This window comes from Calliphora vicina, chromosome 3 (assembly GCF_958450345.1).
Source record: "Calliphora vicina chromosome 3, idCalVici1.1, whole genome shotgun sequence".
Lineage (NCBI taxonomy): Eukaryota > Metazoa > Arthropoda > Insecta > Diptera > Calliphoridae > Calliphora > Calliphora vicina.
The window spans coordinates 3,871,271-3,883,953 of record NC_088782.1 but is presented as its reverse complement, the minus strand read 5'-3'; the positions used below and the strand labels follow the sequence as shown (position 1 = coordinate 3,883,953).

The 12,683-nt window shown below is 30.5% G+C and overlaps 2 protein-coding genes across 2 annotated transcripts in view; one reads left to right on the top strand and one right to left on the bottom strand.

Moving 5' to 3' along the window:
- Positions 1–1,923: 1,923 nt before the first annotated feature.
- LOC135955788 (uncharacterized) overlaps positions 1,924–12,683 on the bottom strand; it is a 58,656-nt gene continuing 47,896 nt past the window's right edge. Inside the window, exons 2-4 of the mRNA XM_065506149.1 lie at positions 10,137–10,281; positions 6,236–6,357; positions 1,924–6,137 (exon numbers count right to left, since the gene is read on the bottom strand). Coding sequence (XP_065362221.1) covers positions 5,166–6,137; positions 6,236–6,357; positions 10,137–10,281 — 1,239 coding nt within the window. The 3' untranslated portion in view covers positions 1,924–5,165. The remainder of the gene's footprint in view (positions 6,138–6,235; positions 6,358–10,136; positions 10,282–12,683) is intronic.
- On the top strand, positions 10,390–11,653 carry LOC135955927 (uncharacterized). The gene is made up of 3 exons (XM_065506353.1): positions 10,390–11,002; positions 11,057–11,225; positions 11,287–11,653. The coding sequence occupies exons 1-3, from the start codon at positions 10,448–10,450 to the stop codon at positions 11,634–11,636; spliced, it is 1,074 nt and encodes a 357-aa protein (XP_065362425.1). The 5' UTR covers positions 10,390–10,447; the 3' UTR covers positions 11,637–11,653.

The window sequence follows — 12,683 nt, the reverse complement described above, 5'->3', positions numbered from 1 at the left end:
ACAACAATCGTATGTGTGATTATTTTGAGAAATTTTTTTGTTTGAGTTTTTTTCTACTACTATATAGCTCTCTTAATTGTTTGCTATTATAAAATTGTTTATTGAAACCGAATGTATATTTTCTATTCACTTTTTTAGTTTTTGTATACATATATTTACAGAATATATATTGTTTTATTATAAGAGAAAAATCTGTCACGTACGATATTAAATTTTATTTATTATAAAATCATCCAAAGATTGTTTTTATTTAAATATGACGGATTGTAAAGGAAAAATATTTCGTTTAGTGTAAGGAATTAAAAGAAAACCTAACGCCTCTGACGATTCGAAAATTTTCGCATATTTCTACATGTACCTCAAAATTACTTCCGTTTTATGTCACGATATACCCTTATTTCGTTCGATATTTTGGACAACAATGTTTCGAAAGAACTTATTATTTTTTTAAAATATAGTACCCTCTGAATGGAACATAAAGACCAACTTATTTTTCAGATACTCTTATTTTTGCAAAATCTATTCCACTCTATAGACATACAAATGTCACGTACGATGATATGGAATTGCCCATATGTATATTCTGGATCGTTATAGATAGCGGAGTCGATATAGTCATGTCCTTCTGTCCGTCTATACGTTGAAATTAATTTTTCCAAATAGACCTGGCTCGGTTGCTATATAAATCGGTATACAAATGGCTGAGATGTAAGGAAAAATCCAGGACAACCTCGATTTTTGACCAATTTTTTTTTCTGGATTAATAATTCATTAATATAGACAATATGGATATATACTGATCGATATTTCTAAGACCTTTGCAACGACGTATATAACGCATAGCAAGTCGGACCTACAATGGGTCAAAATCGGAAAATATATTTTAAATATTTTTAACCCGAAGTTTTTTTTTCACCAAAAAAAATTTTTTTCATAAAATTAATTTTTTCATATTTTTTTTTTAAAAAATTTAAAAAAAAATTTGAAAAAATTTAAATATTTTTTTTAAATGTTGAAATTCTAATTTTTTAAAAAAATGTTGTTTACCTAAAAATATTTAAAAATTTTATTTTAAAGTATAATTATGTGAATAAGATTCGGCACAGCCGAATAGTAGGGTTCTATAAGTCGATTGTTCGATTGTTGTTTTTCAGCAAAAAGTCGAAAAGTCGAAATCGACTTTTTGGTCGATAAAAGTCGAAAATAGTCGATAAAAGTCGGAAAAAGTCGATAAAAGTCGAAAATAGTCAAATAGTCGATAAAAGTCGACATTTTAGATTGTTAAAAAAATATTTAATTTTAACATTAAACTTAAACTATTGCAATTTGGTACACTTGCATTTATTGTAATGTATGCTAATATAAATAATAAATAAATGTTTATAAAATAAAGCTTTTTTCTACACAAAATTCTTCCAACATTCTTCTAACTATTATCGCCTTGATAAATTTTATTTTTATTGCTAAACATTACAAAAGGCGCATCTATAAATGTAGAAACTACATATTTTTTACAAGAAATGGTAAAAAATTTAAAAAGTCGAAAATTGTCTAAAAAAGTCGAAAAGTCGATTTACCTAAAAAGTCGAAAGTTCGAAAAGTCGACCTCGATAAAAGACAAAATAAATCGAATTTAAAAAAATGTCTTTAGATTTTTTGTTGTACATATTTTGATTTTGTATTTTTCAGCACTGTATGTTCCAAATCGCCTACCATTTTAAATGATAATGAGTCTTTTCGGTCTTGCTTCAAAAATCTTTTATTGCAACTTTATAAGTAATTTTGTGTATGATTATTATCAAATCGAAAAATAAGTTTTTTGCACCGTGTCATCAATAACTTACCATCACTTTTTACATGAACCACTTACCTTATGATACAAAAAAATCTCATAAATGTCCATCAAATAAAAACGACTTTCAATTATTTAAACGTTATTTGTTTGTTCTTTATTGCTTATTTTTTTTTTGTATATTTTTTTAAAATTCTTTATATTAAATATGTATTTTACAATTAAATAATTTTTTAAATAAATTAAGAAGAAGTACGCAAAAAAACGAACCAAATGTGGTCACATACAAATGCAATTTATTTTCAGTAATGAAGTTTTTATATATTATTATACATAGTATTTGAAAATCATTTACATTACGTGTTAGCTTTAAAATGTGTAACTCTAAACTACTAAAAAAAAACAATCTGTTGCCAAATTTGGTAACATGCATTTGGTAACTAATTCGGGGCGTACTTCTTATATAATTTGCTTTCAAATTTGTTATCTCTTAAATATTGTAACTAAAAATTATTAAATATACTTTATTTAAATACATAAATACTTGTTTAGAATTATGCACTCTTTTTTTTTCTTTTTCTTTAACTAAAAATGACAACTAAATTATAAATATTAATAATGTTTTGTTTATAATTTTATTAAATAATGTATTTATTTATTTATGTAATTATAAATTAACTATGATTAAGTTTATGCATTAAAAAAAAATTATTTAATTTTTGTGATTTAAAATAATGTTAATATGGCAAGATTAATACATGAATTATACAATTATCTAAACGTATTCAAAAGCATTCATTTTTCATTTCAAATATGAACATTATAGCTGTTTAATTGAAGAATAAATACATGAAAATTGAAATTTATTATTTAGGTGATGTAAACACAATTGCTGAGTCTAAGCGATGGACGACTTACAATTCAGAGTCTCTCTTAAGCTACGTACACACGGTTGTCATATTCTTACAATATTGTCAGAAAATGTTCAATAAATGGTTAACACCCATATGTTTCAACATAAGTTCTCACGGTTGTGTTAACCATTTTCTGAGCATGTTCCTGACAATCTGACAACCGTGTGTACGTATTGGTGATGATTGCACAACATATTCACGATTTTTAATTTATTTTCTTCTTTTAATTCATTAAAGAATTCGAGGAATTTTACTATTCATGTTCAAAAATTCATATATTTGAAGCAGAGCTGTAAATGAATCATTCTTTTTTGATTTAAATTCATTACGAATTAATTCTTTTCACAGCAAAAAAGAATTGAAGGAAATTTGAATCAATTCAAATGAATTATGCAGAAATGAATTTCAATTCAAATGAATTTGTAAAAATGAGTTGCAATTCGTTTTCAATTCAAATGAATCTGTAAAATGAATTGCAATTCGTTTTCAATTCAAATGAATTTGTTAAAGTGAATTGCAATTAATTTCCAATTCGTTCAAATGAATTAGAACAATGAATTTCAATTCAAATGAATGAAATCAAAAATGAGATTCAATCAATCAAAGTCAAGAGAGCAGATCTAGGAGGAATGAATAATTCCACAATATAATTTTCCGACCCTATAAAGTATTCTGGATCGGTTGCTATTTAAAATCGAAAAAATCGGTCCAGAAATGGCTGAGATGTAAGGAAAAAACCAGGACAACCTCGATTTTTGACCTATATCTGGATTACTAAGTCATTAATATAGACAATATGGATATCTAATGATAGATATTTCTAAGACCTTTGCAACGACGTATATAACACCATAGTAAGTTGGACCTACAATGGGTCAAAATCGAAAAAAATATTTTTTAACCCGAATTTTTTTTTACCAAAAGTTTTTTTTTTCGCTAAATATTGAAAATTTAAAAAAAATTTTAAAAACAATTCGAACATTTTTTTTAAAAATTAAAAAAACAACTTTGGAAAAAAAATAATTTTGTTTGCCTAAAAATATTTGAAATTTTTGTTTTGAAGTATAATTTGGTGAATTGCAATTCACTTTGCAAATTCTACAAATTCATTTGAATTAGAAATGAATTACAATTCATTTATACCAAATTCATTTGAATTGACTCAAATTTCATGCAATTAATTTTTTTGTGTGAATGATTCGCGAATTAATTCAAAAATTAATGATTCATTTACTGCTCTGATTTGAAGTTAACTTTAATTACTTTAAATTACAAGTGAGAGATTCAAAACCGTGTAAAATCTGCAGCCTGTAATAATTGTAACGTCCAGTGCTGGGAGATCAATTGGCTTGGAGACAAACCACCACAATGCGTGCTAAAATTCTTCCTTAAAATCTCTTCTTCTAATAGGCCAGTTGTAGAAAATGAAATAGATTTGGACTAAAGTATAGCCACTTAATTAGTCTTGATTTCAGATCTTTATAGATTAATCGATCGTTTAACTTGATCACTCAAAATCATCGCTTAGTCGCTTCAATTGTGTTAAATGTTTTAAACATATGTCGTGTTGCTAAATTGCACAAGTTGTTTCGTTATTTAAATTACTTCTAAATACTTTAGTAGGTTATTAATGAAAAACAAAAAAAAAACAAAAAATAAATTAACTAAGCAATTGAGTTGAGGAAGTTTTAAACTAGATTTTTGTGCCTTTGCATATGTAGTTATATAGTGAAGTAGGAGTGGAAAGAGACTATTTGGAAAAATGAATATAAAATAAACTAAATTATGGAAGTGCTTTTGTATTTCGTCTTTAACTAAACCATCCATCCAAATCAGACATACAAACTTAAATAAGTAAAATAAAATGATTAGGAATGAACAAGCAAATGAACAAACGAACCAACAAACGAACGAATGACTAAGTGAAGTGGATGAAGGTTGACTGACTGACTGGACGGTTGGGTTTGGTTTGTTTCGAATTGTAGAGTATCGTACTTATTTCCTACAAACTAAAATTAAAAATTTGTTTAAATAATACACAATATAATTGGGAGGAAAAAATAATTAATTAACACAGAAAATTCGGTTAGAAAAATAATAAAATAAAATATTTAAAGCATTTCGTTGAGGTTGGCTGGTTTGTTTTTGTAGATGTGGGCTCAAAGACTTTAAAATATGGATGCTTAATGTGGTTATACTTAGGTAAAGGACACTGCTAATTTGACTTCATCTTTGGCTAGTATTTGTGGTTAGAAATGTGTTAGCTGAGTTTAGTATGAGAGTAGTGTTGTTATTACAAGCTAAGTTAGTAAAATCCCGGAAAGCCAAGTGTCCTATATTATGTTGTACATAGCACAATCAGCACTTCCGGGATTTCTATTTTTTTTTTTGCAGATGAAGTTTAAGCACGCTAATGAACCTTAGTTTTAAAGGGAGGAAACAAGTCTCGTAAGCCTTTTCTACAAATTCTCGGGTTGAGGTTCATCGTACGGTTGTGCTCCCAGACCTACATAACGATTGCGATTTCGGTGTATGAAACCTTTTTCGGGTGAAGCATTGTAATACACAACACGTCTTATGCCGAAGGGATCCACATAACCGAAACTGCCAGCCTTTTTAGTGTCTGATATTTGTTGCTCTTCATGATATTGATGGGGTAGGACATAGCGGAAGCCATTGCGCGCAACAGTAACATCATTGTAATCGGGTGCATTGTAGCTGGCAGCATAGTCACCATTGTTGGCTTGTACCGGCACTCTACGACGCTGATAGAGAGGGGGCAAGGGGGGCAATAAACCACCTTCCAAAGCATTGACATCGAGGGGCAGGGCTTGTGGAGGTTGAACATTTAGGGCATACGAATTGGGTCCATAGTAGTAACCCGCATTAGGAGCTGCTGTACTAGTTCTTATCACAGCCTCAAAAGGTTTAGGTGTTGAGTAGCCATAAGCAGACTTGTTTAATTCTTCTCCGGAAATTGGTTGGGGATTTATAGGTGCTACTGCAATGGGTCTTATTCTTCGGCGTGGTGTACTTTCTCTAGGCGGTTCCATATCTATGGAGGGCAGTGGTATTTCAGGGCTTTCAGTTGTCGTACTATATTGATAGTTGTACTGTGCTTTAGGACGCGCATAAACTACCGGTTGTCTGCGTTTGGGTGGCTCTGGCAATTCATTTGGATAATGATCGAAACCTAAATAGGGTGAAGGTTCTAGTTTAGCTGCCTCGGCTGGTGATAAATAGCCCAAAATGGGTGGTTCTGTGGTAGTGATTACGGGTGGGGCAGTGGTGGGTGCTACGGTAGTCGTAACTTGTGTATAAATATTCGAACTATGACTTGAGATACTGTTGGGTCGGTTTTGTAAACCTTGTTTAGCATCAACTAAAACACCTGATTGAGCAGGAACTGATTTGGTTGATTTAATGGCAGCCTAGAATTGTAATAGAATTTTATAATTTCATAATTTTGTATTAAATCTTAAATAATGAAACCAGCTGCTTTTAAATAATTTTGTCTTCATTTACTTACATCGATTTCTGTGCCTTGACCCACATAAACTACTTTTGATTTCAAAATTCGGTAACCCTGCTTATCGGCTATATAATCCTTGAGTCTTAAATAACCAGCTGCATCTATCCAGGCTTCGGTACCTAAATTAAAATTTTAAGAAATTTTAGTTAAACAGAATGTTACATAAAGAAACGATTCTTAAAATAGATTTTTATATGAAAAAGCTCAAAGTAAAGTTGTTTCTACATTTGGATTGGTCCTCTAAAAATTTGGTATTGTGGTTTAAGATTTTATGAAGCATATCTGTGATTTTCGAATGAGTCCAATGAGAAAATGGACCATTATGAACATATCTGTGAGTGCTGAATATTAATTTAAAAATATTTGTTTTGCAAGTGGGCCTTATATGGGAGCTATGACTAATTTTGGATCGATAGTCATAAAATTTAGTGGAATGATTTTAGTATGTATGAAATAGTTTTTAATTATGACATGATGCGAATAAGGGAGTTCTGAGCGCTTAACTGATTTTCGGGTGAAAGATGTCTAGTTATTGACCTAAGTATTCGTATGCCACTTTTGACGCAAAAGGTAATTATACCCTTCACCATGAGTGGCAATAAGTTTGTCATTACGTTTTAAATTTCTACATTTATCATTTGCGACCCCACAGAATATGTACAGTGGTGGCCACCAATTTAAGACAAATACTTCAATTTTTTTCATCAACTGAATTTGTGCGTTAGAGCCAAAATAAAAGGACCTCTAAGGGTATGAAATTTATTATTAATGTTTCTAGTTTCTCAAAAATGTTTGGAAAAATCGGTAAAACATATATGGACAAAGATATGTGGAAATACGTTGACCCACCTCAGCGAACATCCGCTGTTAATAACATGATATGACCGAAACTAATGGAACTAAAAATACGAAATTTGGTCCGAATATTTTATAATAATAAAATTATAATGATATAAATGTGAGAAAATATGTTTATTTAAAAAAAATTTGTTTGATCAAGTTGTAGAAAAATTGTATTTGTTCATGGTGAATATGTATGAATTGACACAGTCGAAAAAAACACACTTGTGTGCTAAAACAGTCCTCATGCATACATATTTGTGGAAATATTTGAAAAAATAATTGACAATTACATGGAATTTAGCAAACAATTTTTCTCTTAAATTCCTGGCCACCACTGTATATTAGGCTGGGTCGATCAAAAAGTATAGCAGAAACGAAATCTACGGAAAATTCTAAGAAAGTTTCCTCAAGAAACCATAGGTCTAAAATCAAATACTATTAAAAAATACTGAAATAAAAGACGAAATGCGCAAGATAGGATTTGATTTTAGATCTATGGTTTCTTTGGGAAAATTTCTTAAAATTTTCCGTAGATTTCGTTTCTGCTATACGATTTTTTACTTTTTGATCAACCAAAAATTGAAAAGCCTTGTCCTGTATCCGAGCCTGATCAATGAAATCATTGTGTTTGGAGTTTGTTTCTTAAAGAAGAACTGATTTTTATTTTGAAATATGCTGCACGACAAAACACATTTAATATTTAAGAATCAATTAATAATTTTTGAAATTTTGTGAGCCAGGACCAACCAACGACAAACTTTTTGCTAATATTTACCTTATATTTATTTCAAAAAAATAAAACTATCTTTCACAAATAATCAAAAATCAGGAAAAATAACAATGTATGTAATGCATAAAACATAAAAAACATAAACATAAAAAATTAGTTGAATGACAAAACGACAGTGACTAGATTTACTTACAAAATCAATTCAAATTTCAATCAATTCATATGAGTTGGAAATGAATTCAATTCAAATGAATTGCTAATTGTTTTTTTTCTAATTCATTTGAATTAATTCAAAATCAATTCAATTCAAATGAATTGAAAACGAATTGCAATTCATTTTTACCAAATTCATTTGAATTGATTCAAATTTCATTTAATTAAATTTTTTGTGTGAATGATTCGCGAATTAATTCAAAAATTAATGATTCATTTACAGCTATGCTTAAAAATATATACAATTTTTATTTTAAAGTATAATTTGGTGAAGGGTGTATAAGATTTGACACAACATCGTATTTTTGACCCAAATTGTCATTTTTTGAAAAAACTTAATTTTTGAAATAAACGTCACTTTTGACAGAACCCGTAAACCTTTGGCATAAATGTATTTTTGATGTAGTTTTGACAAAATGTTTTTGAAAAGTTCGACATAATAACCACTAATATTAATGTTTTTTTTTTCCAAAAAATGTACGACTTAAAAATGATGGATTTTTTCCAATATTTTGCATTTATTTTGAAACATTTGTACAATATAAAAGTATTTAAAGTATTGGTCATTGTTAACTATGACCTTTTCCCATCTTTCTGGCAACAGTTTTTGAGGCCAAGAACGAATCAAGCCAATATCGGATACTTTGTTCTAAGATGAATCGTATCCCAGAGAGAGCGTTCTGTATCGATCGAAACAATTAGTATTCGGATGGTTCAAGGGCTGGACTATAAGTCGGGTGAGGCATTATAAATAGTTTTTAACAGGCATTGCATTGTCATAATGGAATATTATGGTTTCATGTCTGGGCGTTTTTCGGCCAATGCTCAGATACGTTCGGTACAGATTTCAGCAGCTCATATATATATGACCCTTTTGTTCCTTCCAAATACAGAGAATTACCTTATTGCCATGGATATTTGGTTTTGTTGTCGATTCGGTTGATCGCCTGGGCTTTACTATTTCGCTACGGTTTATCATAATGGATCTATTTTTCATGGCAAGTAATGATTCGTTGCAAAAGTGATTTTCTTTTATTGCGTTCAAGCATCATTTCCGACATGCAAAATCGGCTTTCCCTGCTTTTGGTTGAATCCTGCTTGAATCCGTTTTGAAATTAGTTACTTGAGTTGCTCCCAATGTATTTGAAAGCTCTTGTTGAGTTTAACAACAATCTTCATGGAGTAATGCCTCCAATTCTTGGTCTTCAAAGTTTTTTGACTGGTCTGGTCGATCTTTGTCTTCCGTGTCAAAATCTGAACCTTACAAACCAACTCCCGCACGTTGAAACCCATGAAACACATTCACAATAAGCTTCGGTGAGCAATCGGACTGCCTCAGCGGACTTTTTTTCAAATTAAGTAAAGTAAAGCAAAACTTCTCGCATATGACGCTTTCGTCATTTTCGAATTAAAAAAAAACTCATGCAACAAATGACATTTGTCAAAAAAGTAATATCTAATCGCATGGTTATTTTGACGTTCTACAACCACTTTTCAATGGTTGTGGTCATAGAGAACATAGAGCGGAAACTAGAAAAAAAACTCAAACAAAAAAATTACTCAAAATAATCACACATACGAGTGTTGTTTTTGTTTTCACATAGTTTTTTCTACTAATACATTCTCACCACTTAGGTTTTTGACAACTGAGTTAGGTCTTTGACAGTAGAGTTTCCGCTCTATGTCTATTCTCTATGGTTGTGGTTTGCAGGGAGAGAGAAAAATATAACGATTGTAATATATATTTGTCCCTCTCTCCAAACCACAACCATTTTGACATTTTCTTTGGTTTTTAATCTATTGTCATATTACTGAAACCAACTGATTCGTATCTATAATGTTCAATAACTAAGTGAGAATAAATGACAGATATGTACCCTTCAAAATGACATATAAGTTATTAAAAAGTTATTTATTATCTATTGTAAATCCCGCATTTTTAAGCCATTAAACTTATTTGAGCAGAATTTTCTTGGAATTCCTATTATGTATTAAGACAACCGTTCTCTTTTTCAAAAAGTGTGTGTTTTGGGAAAAGCTTACAAATAAAATCCTTGTAGTTTTGTAGCGTGTTATCAAGATTGCAATTAAATATTAAGTTAAATAACTTACCAATGACTGTGCCATCCTGTAAACGTTTCTCTTTCCGAAATTGACCATTGTTGGTTTGAAAACGAAAATATCGTTCGGGACCCTCATCAGTTTGTATGTGATATTGATCGCTGGCTAAAACACTTGAAATTTCCAGACACACCAACTACAAAAAAGAAAACAAAAATACAAAATAATAAATAACAAAATAATGGTTCACCCGGTTACCAATATAATACATAGCAACATTAAATTAAAAAAAAAATAACAAAAATTACAGTCTTGCCATAATTAGTTTGATTTGATTTTGTGATTATTTTGGTTAAAATATAATGCATAAAAATCGTCTGTTACTGCCCACTAAAAAGCCAGAACAACAGCAAACAGAAAACGACCATGAAAATGTTACAAAAATCCGAGCCTCACGTTATGGACGCTTTGCTAAACCCTCCAGATTTCTGCCCAAAACCGAAATTGAAACCTTTCAAATACGCAAAGCTCTTAATGTTTATATGCGTGAGGAATTGGAGCAATTGGGTCGTAAGACATATTTTCAAAGGGTCTTCATACTGGCCCTAAACATTGAGCAGGAAAAGCTTGAGGAGTATTGCCGCAATATGTATTTTACAGTTTCCGATTTGCAGCAATCGGATTTTCGTGAATATTTTCAACATTATTTCGATGAAATATTTGCTGTATGTGAGAGAAAGAAAAGTACAGCAGATCATTTGTCTGGATTGTTTATTGTCATGGGCTGTAGTCATACGTATCTGATGATTGAGGGAGCTGAGGATATGCTAGCGATATTTTTCGAAGAATTGGCCGGAGTTCATGATAGAATTTGGGCCAGCTCGAGAGTGTTTTTGGTGGAGGATAAAATTGGTGAGGTAAGTTGGTAAAAATATGATTCCTGCTCTTGTCACTACTTTATATTATTATAGACCTACTTCAATTGCTTCTATAGCCGTCGTTCAGCTGCCATTAATATTAATGAGAAATTTCCTCCCTCAACTACCAACGATCACAAGCTAATGGCGGTTCAGCATTTGAAAATAAAGGAAAAAGTTAAGGCTATAGTTGAAACTTTATCAAATCAATTAAGAAAAGCCGGTAAGTCCAAACATGCTAAACAAAAACCAATGACTAATAATATTTCCATTGCAATTTATAGCGCAAGATTCAATTGAAACCCCTAAGGAAACCCCAGCTGATCTATTTTTATTACCTCCTGATCCTTATAACAAACTATTGCCTGAATTGCAGCGCATTGATTTGGTGTTGAGTGCAAATAAATTCTATCACACAGTTAAAGATTTTGCTCTAACCTACCGGGTTATACCAACTCATCAAGATGAAGAGGCACTTTTTTGGCCCATACAAAACAACTACACTCCACTGGAGATATTTGAGCGTTCAGCATTTGATGTCAATCTAACATTTGGCCATTATGGCAAAGACGAGCAAAAGAAGCAGGAAAATAATGGTTCTCATGACATGGAGGAAGAATTACAAAATATTTAATTAGTGTCGATCGGAGGTTATCAGCAAAAGCAAAAAAGTAGAAGTATATCTAATACAAGATCAGTTTTGCATATTTATAAATATTTTCTTGGTTTTAAAAGCTGCTTGGAATTATAAATTGTCTTTGTTGTGTTTTATTTTCCTATAAAATTTAATAAAACAATTTCAAATCCTATTGTTTGGTACGTGAGTCCTCAATTGTTTGTGAGTCTCATAGAAAATATGATCGTATGGTTTGTGCAAGTCTCATAAATACTTGGTTAAGCAACAATTTAATGTAGGCATTTTATTATTCTACTGGTTTTCAAATGAACTTGTCGAAACATTCTCAAAATATGATCTCACTTCAGCTGCAACTGTGCAATGAAAAGCAAAATAATAATGATTTCAGCTAAAGATTAAATTTTTTAAAAAAATAATTGACAATGCAGGTTCTCAAATGTAAGAGAATTTATGTTTTAAGTCTTCACTTAAAGTTTTCACAATTATAGACTTGTTACATTTAGCAACTCATTCATGGTAATGATTTAAGTTTATGCATTCGCCACAAAATTTTGCGCGCCAAAAAATACTTGTTTTTTTTGCATTAAACTGTGTTTTGTTTATTTTTTTTATTTTTGAATGATCAGCAATGGCGCTGCTTCCGTTTGTCATTTCTGGTACGATTTATTTTAAACAACAGTGATTTCTTTTCTCGCTTTCAGTGGAAACTGGTTATATTGAAAAATAAAGGCAGACAGCAAAAAAATGAATGAACAAAAAAAGAAAAAGTTGCGCAATTGTGCGAAACTGCAGCAACCGAAAAAAAAACGAAACAAAATTGCAACACATACATTATTACATGATCTTGCAACAACAACAACTAACACTGTTGCACTTAATAAAAAATTTTAAAAATCAAGTATTTTCAACTGTGAGACAAATTTTCCTTCTTCTCATCTTCTAATCGCCTGAACATCTCTTTTATCTTGATTATTGTAAAATATATTTGATTGTCTTCTTCTTAGTTTTTCGTAAAGTCTGGCTTCAAATCACCTTGACTTTGGT

Excerpts from the sequence above, each read along its gene's own strand:
- LOC135955927 (XM_065506353.1), top strand. The coding sequence starts at position 10,448 with ATGCATAAAAATCGTCTGTTACTGCCCACTAAAAAGCCAGAACAACAG. Across the intron at positions 11,003-11,056 it reads TGGAGGATAAAATTGGTGAG|ACCTACTTCAATTGCTTCTA; the intron begins GTAAGTTGGTAA and ends ATATTATTATAG. Across the intron at positions 11,226-11,286 it reads AAATCAATTAAGAAAAGCCG|CGCAAGATTCAATTGAAACC; the intron begins GTAAGTCCAAAC and ends TGCAATTTATAG.